The 20346-nt window shown below is 46.4% G+C and overlaps 1 protein-coding gene across 1 annotated transcript in view; it reads left to right on the plus strand.

Moving 5' to 3' along the window:
- Positions 1-20346, plus strand: part of CFAP61 (cilia and flagella associated protein 61) — a 252305-nt gene that overhangs the window by 114960 nt on the left and 116999 nt on the right. Inside the window, exon 18 of the mRNA XM_081558711.1 lies at positions 1249-1383. Coding sequence (XP_081414837.1) covers positions 1249-1383 — 135 coding nt within the window. The remainder of the gene's footprint in view (positions 1-1248; positions 1384-20346) is intronic.

The raw sequence follows: 20346 nt of genomic DNA on the forward strand, positions 1-20346 counted from the left end.
CGTGGCCCTGTGCAATTGCTTTGCACTTCCCGCTTGGCCAAGTGCCAGCTTGGTGACCTTTAGGATGTGACATTAAATTCTCAGTTTTTATTCATAGTGCTACCTGCATGTGCCAGGTTGGTAGAGTCTTTTGGCGTCCATCCTAAAAAAATGGTACCTTGAACTGAACTCACTGGATGTTCACATGTTACCCTCATGGTGTAGAATTAGGACCATGTTTTGCGCTATTGTGTATGTAACATAGAAACACACTTGGAAACAGATTTCCTCTCTGTCTACACCTCTGGTTGATTTATACACATCCATTTAAACAAGTGTAAGAAGCAATTCCAAATAGTGCAGATGAGAATCTCCAAATTCTGCTATAAATCCCCAGTTGACAGCAATAGAAGTGAACTCTTGACTGACACAACAAAGACAGTTTTCTCCACAACCTCCTGCCAGAGCATGCACTGAGAACTCGTCCAGGCTTAAAAACAGAGCTTTGGCTAGAGACCCCAAGGTTCTTCTTCTCAGTGTGTAATATTAGGCGGTGAAGTTCAGTGGTGAAGAATTTGAAAAATCCCTTCTAGAAGCTCTTAAGTTAGGTAACATTAATATCTAAAGCATCCACCTAAAGCATGATTTACTGTAGCCCATTTCAGTAAGTGTAAATCCAGCTCATAATTTAGGATGAATATAAATCAGAATAATCTAACCCAGCCCCTACCTCGCCCCCACCCCTCCAATTTCATCCTTTGATTTTAAAACACTCATTTGATCCAGAAAGGTCCAGTTGAAGTCACAGTGACTTTCACAAACACGAGAATGTTCGAATCCCTGCCCTGTTGCCCCTCAGATGACATTTTTTTTTTTATCTACATGCCTTCTTAAAGCAGCTTGTGCCAAAGACACAAAGGTTACCAGGATGCAGATAACACAGCTTATTAATGGGGTCAAATCAAGCTGATTCATGATCACTGTGGAGAAGAATATTCTCCTGGGGAAAATACTTGCGCCGAAAAATCCCATAAACCAAACCACTTGTTTATCTGTCATTCCCACAGAGATAGTAATGCAATTACTCCCATAATTATCTTCATTAGTGTCAGGCATTATCTACAATTCATTCCTCTGCTCGAAGAGTATGTTTGTTTATTTGCCCGTCTCCCCCTCTTCCCCACACCCGCCCTCCGGTTGTCGAGTCTGGCATCTGTGCTCCCGGGCTCCCACGCCCTCCCCTCTAAAATAGAGGTTGCTGTCTCCCAGGTCCAGAGCCCCAAGGCCCACTCGCTGACGTCCGCCCTCCACTACTTGGTTCCCGTGCGGCCCCGACGACAGATTGTCTATCCCCTGGAAAAGCTTGGCATCAACGCTCCATCAAAGGAGGTCTCCAAGGACGCGGTGGGTAGCCGGCGGCAGCAGGCGGGGCGCGATGCCAGCGCGGCGGGGCGTGGCAGATGGGGCGGCGCTGCGCGCGGAACCGGCCGGCGGCGGCTCCTTCATCCCCGATCCCGGGCTACCCGTGGCCCCTGCCCTCGGGTGGTGCCTCCGCGGAGAGCCTGGAGCAGGGCACCGAGGGGTCCTCGTGACGCGCCCCTGCATCTCAGGACCAGTGGGGCTGGCGTCAGCCTCCCAGCAACGTTGTGGGCTTAGCCTCGTTGCCGCAAAGCAAATACCCCTTCCCTCATGCTTTCGTTTGTTGCACGGTTTGAGAACCAGTATCTGGCTGCATGAGGACTTCGGGGCTGAGTCCTGAGCTGCGTTTTGTTCACTCTTTCGCAGGGAGTCAGCGCTGCCCTGGGGGGCGGAGGTGTGTGTCGGGGGGGCGGTGGGGGGAGTCCTTAAAAGACACAGCCCTGGGCCGCCCTTACTACCAGAACAGGAGAAGGAACCACACAGAGCCTAGATTTCACTTTCAGTGGAAGTGTACGTGTAAACAGCCACACACACAGGGCCAGCCATGTTCAGAATTTGGCTGTGACTTAGGCTAATTCGCACGTGAGCCTGTTCTGTTTGTGCAAACTTCCGGGTAAATGAGAAAGACATCCCTCAGTGGGCGGACGTTTGTCCTCCGTGAGAGAAAAAAGTGCAAAGCTTAAATTCTCCAAACCTTTAGCCAAGGAGCTGCTCATCAGAGCTGCATGTGGTGCTCAAACCAACTGGAGAGAAGCCTGGTGTTGCCCAAAGTGCATCACCACACTGTCCCCAGCTCCTGCTTTACTTTTTGGGGCAGGGAGGGTGTTGGTGCTCCACCAAGACCCGTCTTAGAGGCAACTGCCGGCTGTTACCCAGGTTGCTGTAAGTCCTGTGTTTATCTCTAAATTGTAAAGTTAAACAGAAAAATTTTATTTATTTTCTGATAAGTTCTAAATTTGTCTTTGAGTAGACCCCTCTCCCAGTCTTCATCATGGAAAATGTGAAGCATCCACAAGAAGCAGAACAAATCCTGTGACAGAAAAGAGATTCTCCTGACTAAGCCGGGAGACCTTGTCTTCTTTTTTTTAGTGTACAATCCCTCATAGACTGGTAGCTGTTTTATGAAGCACGGTTTCCTGAAAGAAGGAGGTTAAAAACGGAGGCCAAATTCAAGTCTTGTTATTTTGGCACTAGATTTCACAGACCCTGAATTACTCTGTCCTCTTGCTCTAAAGGGCTTCCCAGGTGGCACAGTGGTAAAGAATTCACCTGCCAATGCAGGAGACATGGATTCGATCCCTGGGTTGGGAAGATCCCCTGGAGGAGGAAATGGCAATTTACTCCAGTATTCTTGAATAGGAAATTCCATGGACAGAGGAGCCTGGTGGGCTACAGTCCATGGGGTCAGAAAGAGCTGGACATGACTGAGCACACAGGCAACCTTGCTCTAAAAGATTCTGAAGGCAGAGGGGCCCCTGTCTCAGCCCACTTGATGAACTTTACAGAAAGTCCCAGATCCTCTGCCTTCAGCTGCAACAAGGTTCAACTCTTGGCCAGTTTTGCAGCTATTGCATCCCCACCCAATTCCCCTTCCTCCCTTATCATTTTGCAGCAGGTACATAGCACTTCACCCAGGACCACAGGTGTGTGTTTAGGTAGCAGGGCCCCAGCATCGCATGCTAGAGAGGAAAGGGCTCAAGCCCACCTGCAGGACCACCGGCTCGGCCACCAGGTGGTCTGTAGAGGTGGGGGGACTGGGGGAAAGGACTTTCATAATGAGATCCAAGAGAGTGCATTGGGGTCAGGGAGGGTGGCTTCATCTCTATCCATCACCGAAACACGGCTTGTCTGACGTCATGTGATCCCAGGAGAAGGGCCCACAGGTGCAAGGTACAGAGATGTTTCTGTGTGAGAGGTGCTGCCCATATGCACCCACTGCTGAGATGTGCTCGAGTTTGGGTAGACCATGCGGCCAGGCCAGGAGAAGCTCCCGGATGTCAGTGGCAGCCCATGGCCCCAGTGCCTTCAGCTGGTCACTGAGGGACACAAGTGTGTGGCTGGAGGGATGGGGAACAGTTCAGGGCTGCTAACTTGGTGTCGAGAGTTATGTTCCTGAACCTCCAGCGTCTCCCACCCCTGGGAATCTCCAGAACTGGATGACTTTGAGGTGAGCTGGACTCTGGGTGGGGGAAAAAGCCAAAGAAAACATTCTGTTTCATTAACCACAGCCCTATCATAACTTTCCAGGTTTCTATGAGCTGAAATCCTTGCTCACATTTAATAAGCTTTTCTGTAGTCATCTCTGTGTGTGCCGCTCCCCCTGCCCCCACCCCCACCCCCACCCTACAGCCTTGGCTTATTTCAAGACATAGCACAGGATGGATTTTTGAATCCCTACTCCAGAAAGTCAGCCATGCTGTGGCTGGTGCTCAGTATCTGCCGCTTTGTGCTGTGTGGTTTACTGTATTGGTGAATTCTGATTTTTTTTCCCTTTTTTTTAAAAAAAAATTATTTATCTTTAATTGAAGGATAATTGCTTTACAATATTGTTTTAGTTTCTGCCAAACATCAAGATGAATCAGCCATAGGTATACAGTGAATTCTCATTTTTTTAAAGAAGTACTTTACTGCTGCTTGCTGCTGTACTCATTCTCAAGAAGGCTTTAGTAAAGACCTAGATTTAGTCAAAATGTAGAAATCTTGAAGTGTGACCAAAGGATTATTGAGAGCATCATCCACATGGAATGAGCTTGGATGCTCAAACATTAAAATGCTATGATGTTACATTACTTTAAATTTAAAAAAGATTGTAGGTGGGTTTAATGTTTTAGGCTGTTTATCTGAGACAGGGTGAGCCGGAAGGAAATTTTTCAGGAGGAATTTCTTTTTTAAGATGATTTGATTTGTTTATTTTGGGCTGTGTTGGGTCTTTGTTGCTGCGTGTGGGCTTCTCTTTCCGGTGGCTTCTCTTGCTGCAGAGCATGGGCTCTAGAGCACAGGCTCAGTAGTTATGGCGCACGGGTCTAGTTGCTTCGCGGCATGTGGGATCTTCCTGGACCAGGGATCGAACCCGCATCTCCTGCATTGGCAGGCAGATTCTTTACCATTGAACAGCCAGAAGGAAGCCCCTAGAAGGAATGTCTACAGGGTCCTAAGCACACTAATTTCTTAGCAGAGCAAATAGTATTGCAGCTGCTGAAGTTGACGGATTGTCTTACTAAACGAATCCCTTTCTGTCCCTTTAAGTTTTACACTCCCTTGTGCGCCTGGAGCTTCATTTGGGTCTCAGCTCCCTCATAGAGGTTTCTCTCTCTGGGCACTGGCCTTTCATGCATTTTATCCCATTTAAGCCATCTCAGACTGACCACCTGTTCCTTAGCTTTCACCTGGGAAGCCAGTCTTCAAGGGAACAGATCACCCCAGGCATGAGTAATGGGATAGAAAGCGTTTCATCTCGGTAGGTTGCCAATTTGACGCTGGCACAAGCCAGCAGTGATTGAAATTCATCATCGCATGGCAGAGAAACATGCCCCCTCCCCACCCGAGGCCAGGTCGCTGCTGCCTGGTCTAGATGAATTGTGTCCCTGCCACCAGACCTGCCCTGTAGTTCGTATCAATTGACAGCCCACCTATGTCAGATCACAGGAAGGGACCTGGAAAACGTGTGAATGATGTTCATCACGCATCACAGGGCTGGGCCCGGAAGATTCATCACGTTGCCACAGTCAACCAATAGATTCATGGATAAGGGAAGGCTCTTTCCTGACGGTAATCCACATGGTGCGGACCGAGAAGACTCTCTTCTCATTTTGAATGGGCTGTTTCGGCCTGTGCATTTGCATTCTGAGAATTGTTCTGATGGGAATTTTTAACGAAATGAATCAGTGTGGCCCACTTGCATGAGAACCCTGATCAGGGAAATACTCAAAATTTGGTTGAATGGATGACTATATTAATTACAACCTATGGAGCAATTTGACTTACTCTGGGGTGGTTTTCTGTGCAAGCTGACTTGCTTTCCTTGCGGCCTCCCCCTTAGGGATTCAGAGATGACCATGACAGGGTCCCTGCCCTCAGGGAGCTTACAGTCCAGCGTCAGTATTGGGACGCTTCGAGGGACTGCTTCATGCTCGTGCTCAGTCAGTCGTGTTCGACTCTTTGCGATCCCGTGAACTGTAGCCCGCCAGGCTCCTCTGTCCATGGAGATTCTCCAGGCAAGAATACTGGAGTGGGCTGCCATGCCCTCCTCCAGGGGATCTTCTTGGGGTTGGTTAAACCAGGGATGGGGGAAGGTGCACCGGCCCCAAGGAGCAAGAGAAGAACAGCCCCACTGGGGTTGGACCTGTTCTGTGGAATCCCTTGGGAGGGGCAGATGTGTCCGAGGCATGCTTTCCTTTCCAAGACCGGGGTTTTAAATGACTCTTACTTGTTATAATAAACACCAGAAAATCTGCTTTGAACTTAAAAAAGCTCATCCCTTTGCTTCGGTACCAGGAGATGCTCCCTGTCATTCACTTCGATCACTTTGGTTTTCTGTGTTGATTTAGAGTATTCTAAATGAATGAGAGTGTCAATCCATCTCTCCTTTTTTTTTCTTCCCCAAAACTTTTGGGACCAGATCAATCCATCATCTTTCATATAACAGAACCATCTCAGGAATCAGACTTTTAGAGTGATCAGTGCCTGTTTGCATGCATGTGTGTGTATGTGTGTGGTTGTTTATTCGTGATGGTCTGTTTAAATCTGGACTAATGAATTCTTTGAGGCCCCCGTTTTCCCTTTGTCCTTCTACAAAGTAAGAACGATGGTTTGTTTAACCCCCCTTCTCAGAGCTAAGTGCTGGCCCGCCTTTCCTGGTGGGTGAGCTCTCAGGAAGATGTCCGCTTTGGCATTCGGTTACCCTTTGAATCGCCCCTTTCATCTGGCTGCTCTTCCCCAGTTCAGCTGTAATTACCATCTGATGGACTGCTGCTGGATACTGTTTCCCTTGCGCATCTGCTGCCCTAGGAAATTGCATTATTCTCCCAGCACCTGCTAGATTTTCCCAGCTTAATTGTTTCCCCAACCCTTCCTAAACTTGGAAACTTTCACTGCCTGCATTAGGCTTCTCTTGGTTGTACTTGTGTGCGTGTGCGTGTGTGTGTGTGTGTGTGTGTGTGTGTGTGTTTAAATTGACCCTTTAGTATCTCCTTGTTTCTAAAACACAAACTCATATTTTTCAGCATCTTACATGCACTGATCATTATTAATGGGACCATTGTGATATTCTGCTGAAATGAAATTAACCCACTTTAAATTATCGCTGTGAATCCAGTTTGCTTTTTCAAGCCACTTCCCAGCCATTTCCTACAGTTACCCAACTTGTGGGAAATGCATTTCCTTTTATTTATGGCAAGCCCTTTTCTCTGACATTCTGAGAATAATTTACATAAATGCCTTCATGGGCTCTTTTTTTTCCCTCTTGAACAAAGAATACAAGTTCTATGGTCATTTCTTTCCAATTCTCTAAACACTATCACTTTAGTACTGTGCATAGTATATATGTATCTATCAAAATGACATAAATCAGTGGTCTATTCTCCTTGTTATCAAATTTCTCCCTGTTATAAAGGTTACAGAGTAATAAACTATAGTTCCTACTGCCATTACTAGCATGCTGTTTCTGAGACTTCCCATGAATTATCTCGTTGAATCCTCATATGAGCAGCACTTGTGAATAGCTACTGCTACTGTCATTCTCAAAGTATTTAAAGAATAACAGGCCTGCAGAATGGAGAGCTAGTGACTTGTCCAAAGGCTAATTCATTGACAGGGCTTCATGCCCAGGCAGTTAGACACCAAAAACTCAGACCATTATATAGTCTCTCTTACCTAAACATTAAAGTACTGATATCATGGCTTATTGTAGGAAAACCAAACCACAGAAAAGGAAGATGGCTTGATAAGAAACCTTTTAGAGTCTCCCAGATCTTTGGCACTAGTCTTGTAATCAAAAGGTGACTCACAGATAATTGGCTTTCCCCAGAACAGCTGGATTTTCCTCTTGACTGAGCCATCCAGCCTCACGTTTGAGCCTGTGCCAGCCAGACCCTGGCTGGGCTGGGAGCAGATGCAGGGGTCCAGGTTAGAGCCCTGGGGTCAGTTTTCGGACAGCAGCTGATCCTGGCTGTCTGCACATCTCTCTCTGTTGTGTCCAATTTGTTGTCATAAACCTTTCAAAATTATAGTGGCAGCCACTGGGAAAGGTGAAAAAAAAAATAATCCTGTACGTGGGTCACAGTATCCGTTTTTCAAGATTCACTTCCTTTCTGTGTTTGGCTTTGTTAGAAAGTGTTCAGGTAACGCCCAGGATGAGTGACTGAAGGTTCACTCGGGAGGTGAGGCGTGAGCACTGATGGACCCGCCTGGGCACTGTTTAGAAACTGGGCTGCGGTAGAGGCAAAAGGAGGTTTCAGGGTGTGATGAGAAATGGTGAAAAGTAAAGTTACTTCTCCATCTCTCAGTGTTGTCCAAAAGTATATCTTATCATTTTCTAGGAGAGATATTGTAAGAGAGTTGACCGTTCTCTCCCTTCCTCTCCTCTTCTCCCCTTTCCTGTCTTTCTAACAGGTTTATCGAGATATGAATCACCTGCCATACAATTCGCCCATTTAAACAACAATTTATTGGTTCTTGGTATATTAACAGATTTGGGCAACCATCACCATCTAATTTTAGAATATTTTTGTCACCTCCCCCCACAAAAAGTAAACCATTAGTAGTCACTCCCTGTATCCCCAGCCCCCAGCCCTTGGCAACTACTATTTTACTTTCTGTTTCTATGAATCTGCCTTTTCTGGGCACTGTATTTAACAGAATTACACAATATGTGGCATTTGTGTCTGTCTTTTTTTCATTGAGCATCTTCTCAAGGTTCAGCCGTTTTGTAGTATGTATCAATATTCGATTCATTTTTATAGCTGAGTAATATTCTGTTGTGTAGACATACTCCGTTTTGTCTGTCCGTTCATCAAGTGATGGACATTTGAGTCATTGCCACTGTTTGACTACTATGAGTATGTCACTATGAACATTTGCACACAGGTTTCTATGTTGATGTGTGGTTTCATTTCTCTTGGGTGTTTCACCTAGGATTAGAATTGCTTGGTCACGTGGTAACCTTAGGTTTAACATTTTGAGGAACTTCCAAACCATTTTCCGAAGTAATGGCACCATTTTGTACTCTCATCCTTTTTTTTTTTTTAATATTTATTTTTATTTATTTAGCATTCAGTCTTAGTTTCAGCATGTGGGATCAAACATGGGTCCCCACATTAGGAGTTCGGAGTCTTAGCCATTGGACCACCAGGGAAGTCCCTGTTCTCTCATTCTTAGATCAGACCCACCACCCCTACTTATAAGTGGTGGGCTGCTGGCCAGCTCAAGGCCATGGATGGGTTGTGACCTTGACTGTTCCTTCAGTTGCAGGAGTGGAGCGTCCCCACTGCTTTGGGAAAGCGCCATACATGTGCTTGGTGGTATGCCGCCAATCTAAGCTTCAGTTCTCTGGAAAGCAGAGATTTTTCTAAAATAAAATCTCTCCTGCCCTTATCTTCCCTGCTTTACCTCTCTGGCCCATCACCTCCCAGGAGGGGCTGCACGGACGTTTCCGAGCATGGGGAATGCCCATCCAGACCACAAGGAGTGATATGGAGGGCGGCTGGTTTTTCACACTGGTGTGTCCATCACTTCAGCCCACCTTTGATAACATTATTTAAATACATTTGGTAACATGCATGTAAAACAGCTTCCAACAGAAAAAAAAAAATTCTGAGGCTTTCCTAGATGCTGATCGGGTTCTTGCCACAATCTAGGAGGGGGAAAATGTGTCCTGTTCCCTGCAGAGCAAGACCGAAGAAGTCCAGAAGGTCCTCGGGATATGCTAGCTACTGGCTGCAGCGCTCTGGACACCCCCTGCCAAGCAAGGCTCCCTGGTGGACCTGAGCTCCCAGGCAGGAGCTGGCCTCTGCAGCTAAGTGGCTTCTTCAGAACCTGCCTTCGGGGAGGAAAACCCGCCAACAGGAAGCTTTGCTTTGTGGATTTTAACGGAGCTGAGGATGTAAAATGACAAAGGGGACAATTAGAGCTGCAGATGCCCCTCCAACAAAGGGAAGTTACATCCTCCTCCCTGATTAAAATATATGTATGCAGTTACAAGAGCAGTGCATGGTGATGGTAGAAATTTTAGGGGAAAAGAGAAACAGTAGAAAGAGAACATGGATGAAGCCTGCAGTCTTCTATCTATAGGTTACCTTACTTAATGTTTTGGTGTTTTTACTTCTAGATTATTTTCTGTGAAGAAAACCACATGCGATTAAATATGGGGTCATCTGCGCGCAGTGTTTTGAAACATGCACTTTCACTTTTGAGATTGTGAACACCTTTCCGTGTCCCTGGGTATTCTAGAGCGTCATTTGGGTGGCCACACCTCCTCTCGGCCAGGCTCTGCGTCCTGTGCCTGTATGACTTAGCTTGCAACATTCTCACAGTAGTTTGTGTAGTGTTTTCTCCATCTTGCACTGGGGGAACTGAGATTACAAGCTGTTTGATTATATGCCTGAACATTGAGCCAGCGGGACTTGTGGGAATAATAATGATTTCTGCCCCCATCATCCTGGGAATATGATCACCAAGGCCAGCTTTCCCTGCACTCAGAGAGAGAACGAGCAAGTCCCAGGGCTTTTCTGGTCAATTTTAGGTAGTTACAGTTGTGTGTGTATGTATACTCAGTCATGTCCGACTCTTTGTGACCCCCATGGACTGTAGCCTGCCAGGTTCCTCTGTCCATGGGATTCTCCAGCAAGAATACTGGAGTGGGGTGCTATTTCCTCCTCCAGATCCTCCAGAGGATCTTCCCCACCCAGAGAACAAACCTGCATCTCTTGTGTCTCCTGCATGGGCAGGTGGATTCTTAACCAACTGCACCAAGTGGGTCATTCCAAATCCACAAAACATGCTTTTAATTCTATAAAATGTCCAATTTCATTTCAGGTAATAATCAAAACTCAATTAAATTCCATTTTCATCCAAAGATTAGAGTTTATTCCTTCCCTCCTCTGCGTCCCCCCACTCCACCCCGCCACTGAAACATGTAACTGGTGAAGGAGGGTTGGGAGCCTCCTTGCTCTGTCTAAGTTACCATGCCCTTCAGTGACTGAGCACCTATTTAGCTTATTAGTATTTAGCTTTTGGGGAAAAAAAAAAAGCCTATTCATTTCTTATTCTTGTTTAGCTATGTTTCCAGTCCTTCTGGAATGGGGCCCAAGGTGGGAAGGAACAGTTGGGGCAATAGGCCTGTGTCAAAGGGTGACTCCTGCCCTGTGTGCCTGACAGCTCTTCTCATGGGTCTAATTCTTTAGAGATCCCTGTCCCTCTGCTTGGGACTGCATCTCATAATTCAGGGACACACCCTCCAACTCTGCGGCCCTAGTAGAGTTTGCCCTTGGAGATGGTCCTACGGCAAGGACCTCTGATAAGAGCTTAAGCTATCTGGTCAGCAGATGTGGCCAGCACCTTCCCTCTCGGTCGCCCAATCACTGGCCGGCCCGTTGATGTCAGCATCCGTGGGTGGGAACCACACACCACTGTATCGTGTCCACTAGCCATGGGGACTCACTCGAGAGCCTAAGGCTCCCAAACCCTTGTCATGTAACTTAAAGGATGAGGCACTTCTACCCCTCCTCCTGGGCTTGGAGTGGCGTGTGGCCCAGAGCACATCAACAGTTCTCACTGAGGAAATTTCCAGAAAAATCCCCTTTTCTCCATTCTTCCAATGCTTTTGTGTCTTCATTGTGAATGAGGGGTTTAAAAGTCACTTAACCAGTGCTTGCCCACCTGCTTTCACATTTTCACGAGCGCAGCTCCGGTGGAACGCAGCAGCTTTTGTCTTCCTCCCTCACACGTCCTTTGTGACATCCACTTCCCCAGGCTGAGTAGCTGCCAGGTTAGGCGCTGGGACGCAGAGATGCCAGACCTGGGAGCCAGCACTGCTGCGTATAGCTAGGTCCCTAATGTCCTCTCCAAATGTCTGTCATTATAAACAAGGCCACTATGTCCATCCTTGTTTTTTCTGAGTACATCATGATTTTATTTCTGTAAATTCCTAGCAATGATTCTCTTGGTCAAAGGTAAAGCTACTATATCTTTGAACAAAAAGCAAACCGATTTAGGATCTGAGAAAGCAAGCTTGCGATTCCCTACTTTAAAAGATGATTTCTCTTTGCAGTGTGTAAACTGCCAGCATGAAGGACTCTCTCTTTTATTGTAAGATGTAGATTAAAAATTTTTTTTCTTTTCCATTATGGTTTATCACAGGATATTGAATATAATTTCCTGTGCTATATAGTAGGACTTTGTTGTTTATCCATTCTCCACATAATTGTTTTTTATCTGCTAATCCCAAACTCCTACTTCACCCCTCCCCCAACCCTTCCCTCTTGGCTGTTCTCCACACATGTGAGTCTGTTTCTGTTTCATAGGTATGTTCATCTTTACCATATTTTCGATTCCACATATAGGTGATGTCATATGTTATCTCTCTTTCTCTGACTTTACTGACAAAGGTCCGTCTAGTCAAAGCTATGGTTTTTCCAGTAGTCATGTATGGATGTGAGTTGGACTATAAAGAAAGCTAAGTGCCAAAGAATTGATGCTTTTGAACTGTGGTGTTGGAGAAGACTCTTGAGAGTTCCTTGGACAGCAAGGAGATCAAACCAGTCAATCCTTAAAGAAATCAGTCCTGAATATTCATTGGAAGGACTGATGCTGAAGCTGAAGCTCCAATACTTTGACCACCTAATGTGAAGAGCCAATTCATTGGAAAAGATGCAGATGCTGGGAAAGACTGAAGGCAGAAGGAGAAGAGGGCAACAGAGGATGAGATGGCTGGATGGCATAACCGACTTGATGGACGTGAGTATGAACAAGCTCCAGGAGTTGGTGATGGACAGGGAAGCCCGGCATGCTGCATTCCATGGGGTCACAAAGAGTTGGACACGAGTGAGCCACTGAACTGAACTGATCTGTCTTTCTCTGTCTGACTTACTTTGCTTAGTATGACAATCTCTAAGTCCATCCACATAGCTGCATATGGCATTATTTTATTCTTTTTTATGGCTGAGTAATATTTCATTGTATATATGTACCACAGTGATATGTAGATTCTTAAGCCCATAATCAGGTCTGCAAATGGCCAGCAGCCTTGCGTTTCCCCATTAGCCTCTAACTCAGCTGAATCTCTGCTTGCAGCCTCCATTCCACCTGCTGGGAGGACAAGGAACCTCCACCAACTCCAGGCACATTTAGCCATTTAATGTTTAAATGGAGCCTATTTGGAAATGTTCCATCCTCACAGGCATCTGCTCATTTTTCAGAGATTCAGCCTACCTTCAGCCATCCCTCTTTTGGTACCCAGGCTCCCAAGCAGCCTTCAGGGCTCAAGGTGGGGGCTCTCTTCACACCCTCAAGATCTCTTCGGATCAGGCCTCAAGTTCGCTGGAACACGTGCCCTCTCTCTCTGCCCTCTTTCATGTTTTATCTCTGACAGTCCCTCCCCCACCATCCTGGGCTTTGGGAAGCTCCTGGCCGCTCTCATCCTCTTTCCTGCCCTAGTGCCACCCTCAACCACTCCATCTTCTCAGCCCAGGGGCTGGGTGACCCTGTGAGGCACAGGCCTGCCTACCCCTGTGCTCTCCAGAACCCTGTGGGGATGAATCCCGCTTGGTCCCTCGGCTTTATGGCCCTACCCAGGGGGAGGAGAGGCTGGGCTGCGTTTCTCTCCCTCTGTCCCTCTGACTTGCCTTCTCTGAGACAGCAGACTCGGCCATCACCACGTGTTCTTCTGAAATCTGTTGTTTGAAACATCAACTCTGATTTTGGAGGGACTCAAAAGTCAGGCTCTTATGAGACTCAAAAGCCTCTCAACCTGCTCTCTGCCTGGAAATGAAAAGGCATGTCTGCCCAACGGCTGGTGTCCCCTGGCTGCTGCCTGAGAGGTCGGGAGGGCCAGGAGTCAACAGGGACTTGGCAGGAATGAATCGCATCTGTTAATATAAAACAGTGCCGACTACAACGATGACAGTGATGTGCACTTGGCCTGCAGACCCAGCAGGCCCTCACGGGGCTGGCCACTCCCTCTGGCCCCTGGAGTAATGATAAAAACACAACACCATTTGTTCCGAAGTCATTTTATGTCAATAGACACCAGTACTAGAAAGTATCAGAAGTCTAACTTTTAGTCTTATGTGAGAACTTTTGGATGGTACAACTTGTTAATCAATTCTGGTTGAAAAAATAGTAGGATATGCTCTCTTGAAGATGTGAAAGTCTAGGAAAAAAACAACCAGACAGACTAAGGACCTAGAGAGGTTTTACATTCAAATTGAGCTCAGGTGGATTAGAAGTCTTCCACGTTTTAGTAATTTTCATAAAGCCTTCCGAGTTTATTTATCATTATTTACACACTCACTGAATCTGAAGGGAAAATGGCATTTGTGTGCATGGAGGCAAAGGATTAAATGAGCCTTGGAAACTGAAGTGCCTGTGTCTGGAGGCCTGGCTCTGGTGGCCTGGGGGTGGAGTGGGGGGTGGGGGGGAGCTGGTCTGCCATCCGCTACCATGTGCTCTCCTCCCCCACACCCTGCCCCGCCCCCCCATCAGAGAAGCAGCTTGGAGTCCTCAGACCTCAGGCTGCTGCTGTCGTCTGGGGTTGACCCTCTTTCAGGAAGAATAAAAACCTTTACTCCGTATGTTGCCCCAAGACCACTAAGCGTAGTCAGGATTACTGATGTCATGATCTCCATAGAAACCAACTTAACAAGCAAGAAGAAAACAGAAAGCATGCCTGAAAAACAGGAAAATAAAAGAATAAATAAGGTATGGTAGAAGCATAGGAGCCATAAAGGTTTTTTTTATGGCGGTCTTGTCGCAGATATCAAACATGTCTCAGCCAGTGTGTGGCTGGTTCCCGCCATCCAGGCATTGGGGACCCAAGGTGGCAACCGAGAATTGCACGCCACCGCCTTGTCCTGCCTGGCACTCTTCAATCATGTCCCAGGTTCTGTTTGTTTTGTTTTGTTTTAAAGTATAGTTCAGTGCATTGAAATGATCACCATGGCAGTTGTTACAATCAAGGGTTTTATGGTAGTTTATGTATTTAACCAAAAGGTGCCAGGCTCAGGCAACACTTTCTGGTCACCATAGTGAAGCTTCGCTGGCCGAAAGCACTTCGATATCACCTTGGGGTGGTGGCTCTGTGAAACCCGAGGGGATGGCTGATTTTAAAAAGCGAGCCGGGTGTTATTATCTTTCACAAGCGACAATTTGTGAGCACGTCACAGAGATGGTCTGAGAGTGTCCCACAGAATTATGTACCGTTGACAACCTGGTACTAGACAACCTCCTTCCCTACCCACTGGTCACTCTGGGTTGGTAGGTTGGAGGCTACAGACAGACACACAGACAAATACACACCCCCAGTGATCTGACTCACTCCAAAGGCGGGAGCAAGTGCCAGAGATGGAAGGAGTTTGGGTGGCTGGGCTTGAACCTGCCCCTGACCTTGGCTCCCCACCCCCTTGTCTTCTCAGGTGGAGGTGCCTTACTGCTGGTGGGGGTGCCCCCACCGCCTCCCCTCTCACTATGTCCTGCTCCCTGAGGGCTGTATGCTCTGTGGCTTGCTGCCTGGAGCCCCAGAGCCCTTGGCTCTGCTCAGGACAGCCACGCTGAGACCCAGTTTCCTGGAGCTCCAGGAGGGATGGCCTGGCTTCTCTCTCCCAGCTGGCCTTCCCTCTGGGGACTTGCCCCCACTGGAGAGCAGATGGGGGATACCTCCTGCCAAGCCCAGATTCCAAAAGAATCTCCAGGCCCTGAGTAATCAAATGCATCTTTGTGCATGTGTGTGTGTGTGTGTGTGTGTATCTGCATTATTTATGGATTTATTTCAACTTTATAGAAATATGTATACATAGGACAAAAGCAGGAAATATATACAAACAAAACTAGTTGTGTTTAGTGCTAGTGGTAGAGGGGATGAAAATTTGTTTCTGAATATTATTGTCTTTGCAAAAGAAAACTTAACAAAGCCCTGTGTAATTGAATGAGACTGTTCAATTAGTCTAATTCTATTTCTTTTCAAAACAAAAAATATGCTAAAAGTAAGAACAACCAAGTAAAGTCAGGAGAAATGTGATAATAGTTAACATTTGTCACACATTATGTACGAAAGGCACTGTTCTATATTCCTTGTAAGAATTAGTACATTAATCCCTACATGCACCCATGGTCTAGAAACTCTTCTTATTGGTGAAGCATATAGTTCGATTTCAAACTCGTCTTCTTGGATTCTGCTTATGAACCAACCGATCCCTCTGCCATCCCCTACCTGTCTCTCTCTCACACACACACACAAACACATGCTACAATCACCATCCCTAGAGAAGTGCGCAAATTCCAAGCATGTCTACATCCTGTCAACTCCAACAGCACAGTGGGTGACTACAGCTTGATTCTGAGTTCTGTTCTTCACCTGCCTCCCTGTCCAGGTTCTCCCCAGGAGCCGCACAGACCCAGAGCCCACTTCTGTACCCACCACATCACCTTTCCTGGTGCTGTGTTTTTTGTTCTGAATCTAATGCACACCACAATGTGGACACGCCTTTCCCAGAGTCAGCCCTGCCTCTTCATGGACAGGATCCTATGCACGCCTTATCTGACGGGCCAGAGCGGTGGTGTGAGGGTCCGGAAGGTTTCCCTTCTTCCTTTTCACCCACCAGAGTGCAACCTGGCCCTGAGCCTGCCCTTGACCCCGTGAGAACCAGCCTTCCCTTGGGCACACACTCCTTATGACACAGCACTGATGCTTTGACTCTAGTTCGTGGTTATTTTAAAAGAATTTCATGCGAGAAGTCCATCAGATGCAATGGAAATGTTTCCAAGTATGTTCTTAAAACACACTCCCCCATTTCTTTGCAATCTTCCATGGCTTGCTCAAAGCAGAACTAGAGCTATGTGGGATTGCAATCCCCCTTCAAATGATTATTTCTGTTTTTAAAAGGGGCAGGGGAAACCTATGGACTCAGATAAGAGTTCATGTGCCCAAATGTTTGGAAAAGGTTAAATATTTTACCTGGATGGCAGTTGGCCTCCCCTGAACTTCCTCGGAGGGTGTTGTTATCTGGGTAAGAAAAGAATGACTAAGTCACTGCTATTTTGAAGGCTCTATTTAACAGATGTGTATAGAAATCTATGTATTATTAAATAATTCTTTATAATATGCTCAAGAATAAGCGATTGGTAAGCCTGTTTACGTTCTCACCATCTGGGAGCATTCTGTCACCCATCTGTTTCATGTAATTATGTAATTATCAATATAAGGAAAGAATAGGTGATATAATTAACAAGAAAAACTGATCCTTGCTGAAGAGGAAAAATGACATGCATCTGTTGAATTGCTTTTTGTTTCTCTTTCTTTATTGTTAGCTGTTTTTTTCCTTCATTTCACAGTTGCATTCAGGCTGTCAGCCCGTGTCATACCCTCAGGAGAGCTGTTTCTGCCGTGCTACACACTGCCTCACACACACACGTACATGCACACACATGCACATACACACACGTATGCAGAGGCAGAGCAATTAGTCAGGTCCTAGGGGCACTGATACCACTTTGAAAAGAAAGAGCAAGGCCATGTTGGCCTTGTCCCTCCATCCTCTGCCTCTGGAAGAGCCCGGAGAGTTCTTTCCAGAACATGTCCTGTAAGAGCCAGAACTCTGGGAAGTATTTACATTAATGACTGACAGATGGAAGGACAGGTGAGCATGTGGTGTTTGCACAGGTTACTGCATAGAGATTCCACTCAAGAAGAACCTCCTACTTGGTGCTTTTGTCTGAACGTCGAGGTTCAAGCAATACAGGTTATGTCATAGTAGGATAGCAGTCCCAGGGGGCTGGGGTTTGTGTCCATAGGCTCAAACTGCAGAGATTTCATTGTGCGTTGGAGACTCGCGGGCGTGTGGATGGATGTGGGCAGCTTCCTCACACACATGGTCGCCTCTCCTGACACGTAGGACAGCAGTGGACGGCGAGCGGTCCCCCGCCCCCCTCCCCCTCTGTCTGCCCAGGCCGGGCTCTGAAGTCCTCCAGAGGGTGGGTGGTTCTCCCAGGCAGTCGACAGAACCATCCTCAACGACTCATTTTGACAAAACCTGGGATTTTGATCCTAAGCCACACAGAGGGGCGGCTCCGGGAGCCAATAAGGTGACAGTCAGCCTGGGGATGAAGGCGTGAAAATCCTTGTCCTTCCACTGATCCAGTGATGGGGCAGGGCTCCCCCGGGGCCTCCTGACTCTCTGCAGCCCATCATCTCCCCTACAGGGATGAGCCTTCCAGAGAACCCTCCATCCACCACCACCCCCCACAATGCCCCCCACCCCCGCCTGGGCAGGCACTGTGCCTGGAGGGGCAAAGGAGAGTGAAGGATGAGTCTGAGGGTCTGAGGCCCTAAAACTACTCAACAGCTCTCACCATGGAGTTAAACCTGACTCACAAACTGCGCTAGAAATCTCTACTTCCATCATTTCTTGACTTCTGCCTAAAACTTTTTTTTTTAAACAGTGCTTTCTGTTTCCTCCTGATAAGTGTTCCTTTTTTCATGTCGAGATGATGTTGTTTCAAGAATCCATCTTCCTAGGAGCATCCCATGACAGAGCCTTGGTCCAGGCTGGGTTTGCCGCCCTCCATCCCAGCCTGGGGCTTGTGTCAGGGCAGGCATGGGCTCCCCACACTCACCACCCTGTGTCCAGGAAGAAAACAAGTAACTTGTCCTACCTGAGTCTCTCTGTGTTCCTTTGAATTTGACGGTAGTCTTTGATGAACCTCCATAAAGCCAGTCACCATCTCCCAGTCTATCTGTATTTTGAATTGTTATTTCCATGAATTTTTTTTAAAGCTGTGGCTATGCTTAGAATAAGCAAAAAGAAAATTACAGGGCACCCTGTGGAGAGAGTATTTTAAAGGGCTAAGTAATGGGGACAAATGTGGCTTGATTCCTCATGGGATTTGGTTGGTTTTGACTTTGTATTTACTTGTTTCCTTAATTCAAAGTTAAAATGATTTAATTGCAACCATAGCTGCCCAATCCATTAAGGATTTGAAAGGGAAGAATGCCATCTGAACCTTTCTTTTGTCGTTCCTAGTTTTGAAAAGGTTTTAACAATAATTTCTTTTTCAAGAAAACATTTTAGTTTATATATTTAAGTATTTTTTTAACAAAAGAGCCTAGACTGTTTCTCAAGAGAAAATTATTATAAAAGAGTTATTTACATGCATATATCATACTCAACTAAAAAATAAAAATTAAGAAAAAAAATCCCTGTATTCTATAACAAACCATATTAAAAATCATGAAAGCTTAGACTAAATGGTTTTCATTTAACTCGCCAAAGTGGCATTAATTTTTCAAGTGGTAACTGTTGCTTAAGATGCTATTGTGCCTGAATGATAAATGTTTCATGATTTGGTAGTACATGCATGGCTTACAATCCATTATTTATTGCACCTTCCCTTGCCTGGCAAAGGTGATGATTTTATAGCCCCAGCAGTCATGCAAACACATTTATACAAACCGACGGCAGATAATAAATTTCCTTACTGTAAATGTCAGTGGGTTTCATGTGTTGCTGCCATTACATCTTGTTTGGAAGCTGAATGCTCCACAGTTATGGGAGCCGCCAGATGGTGTCATTAACACGAATGCCGGGGCTGTTTACCGCTGACGTGCACATGACAGATGAAAAGTTCTGGGCCTGTCTCTGCACTGAAGCGTGATGTGAGCCATACACAGGTGTAATGACAGCGGCATCCCCTGGCCTCTGCCCTCTACCCCACCAAGAGCGGTTTTAGCTGTTGTGGTGGTGGTTGTTATAGTTTGTGTCTGAATACACAGCAGAGTGAGCAAAAGGGGACATTTTCCCCAGGACTCCTGCTTGATTTGATCTGTGGAGTCTCAAACGTGCTGCCAGGGACACCTGCCTTCCCAAGGGTGATTCCCACAGGAGTGACAAGCCAGCTCCCCTTCTAAGCCCTCCAGGCCTGGCCTGGCCTTTTGTGCTAATTAATTACAGCAGGATTGTTATTACTGTGAGTCTGTGTGTGTGTGTTGCAATCAGATATTTTGAATACTTACTATCTTACTATGATGGAAAAATTTCCATCGAGAGCATGGAATTAGTGTCTCTCAAAAGTGCTGTCAAAATCATCAGGCATGGATTCAAAGAATGAGGAGAAACAAAGAAGTAGAAATCTCCTGTACCAGTGTCTTCTGTGCACTGAGCCCTTCTTTTCACAGGCATGAACAGCAAACATTGTTGCTTTTCCTGACTGGATGTGAAATGTCTGCATGACTGACGTTAGCCTCCGCGTTTTATTAACGTGTCTCCATCTTTGTCCAGCACCGGCCATTCCCATTCGTGGTAGCCCAGCTTCCCTCCTGTTGCAGTTTCTGCTTCACCCTCTGTCCAGCTCTCTTTTAATTTCAATTTAAAAATAAGCTGGGTTTGAGACTTCCCTGGTGATTCAGTGATTAGGACTCCACACTTCCACTGTCAAGGGTGCGGGTTCAATCCTTGATCCAGGGAACTAAGATTCCACGTGCCTCACAGTGTGGTCAAAAAAAAAATGAGTTTGTTTTATTCCCCACTGTACATCCTTCCCTGGAACCAAAAAGCTGGCCCATAGATTCTGATCAAGGTCCTTTGAACTTTATTTTTAGCCTTAGCGTTCTCCATAGGAATTTTCAGAAAGGCTTATTTTTTCACAAAAGCCCTTGTGTGTTGCTCTCAGAAGTCGAGTGAACCTTTCATTTCAGTGCACAGAAATGTCAAGTCGTGAAAAAGAATGCACACCATTGTCTGCATC

Source organism: Giraffa tippelskirchi, chromosome 13 (assembly GCF_054371585.1).
Source record: "Giraffa tippelskirchi isolate mGirTip1 chromosome 13, T2T-mGirTip1v1.2.pri, whole genome shotgun sequence".
Classification (NCBI taxonomy): domain Eukaryota; kingdom Metazoa; phylum Chordata; class Mammalia; order Artiodactyla; family Giraffidae; genus Giraffa; species Giraffa tippelskirchi.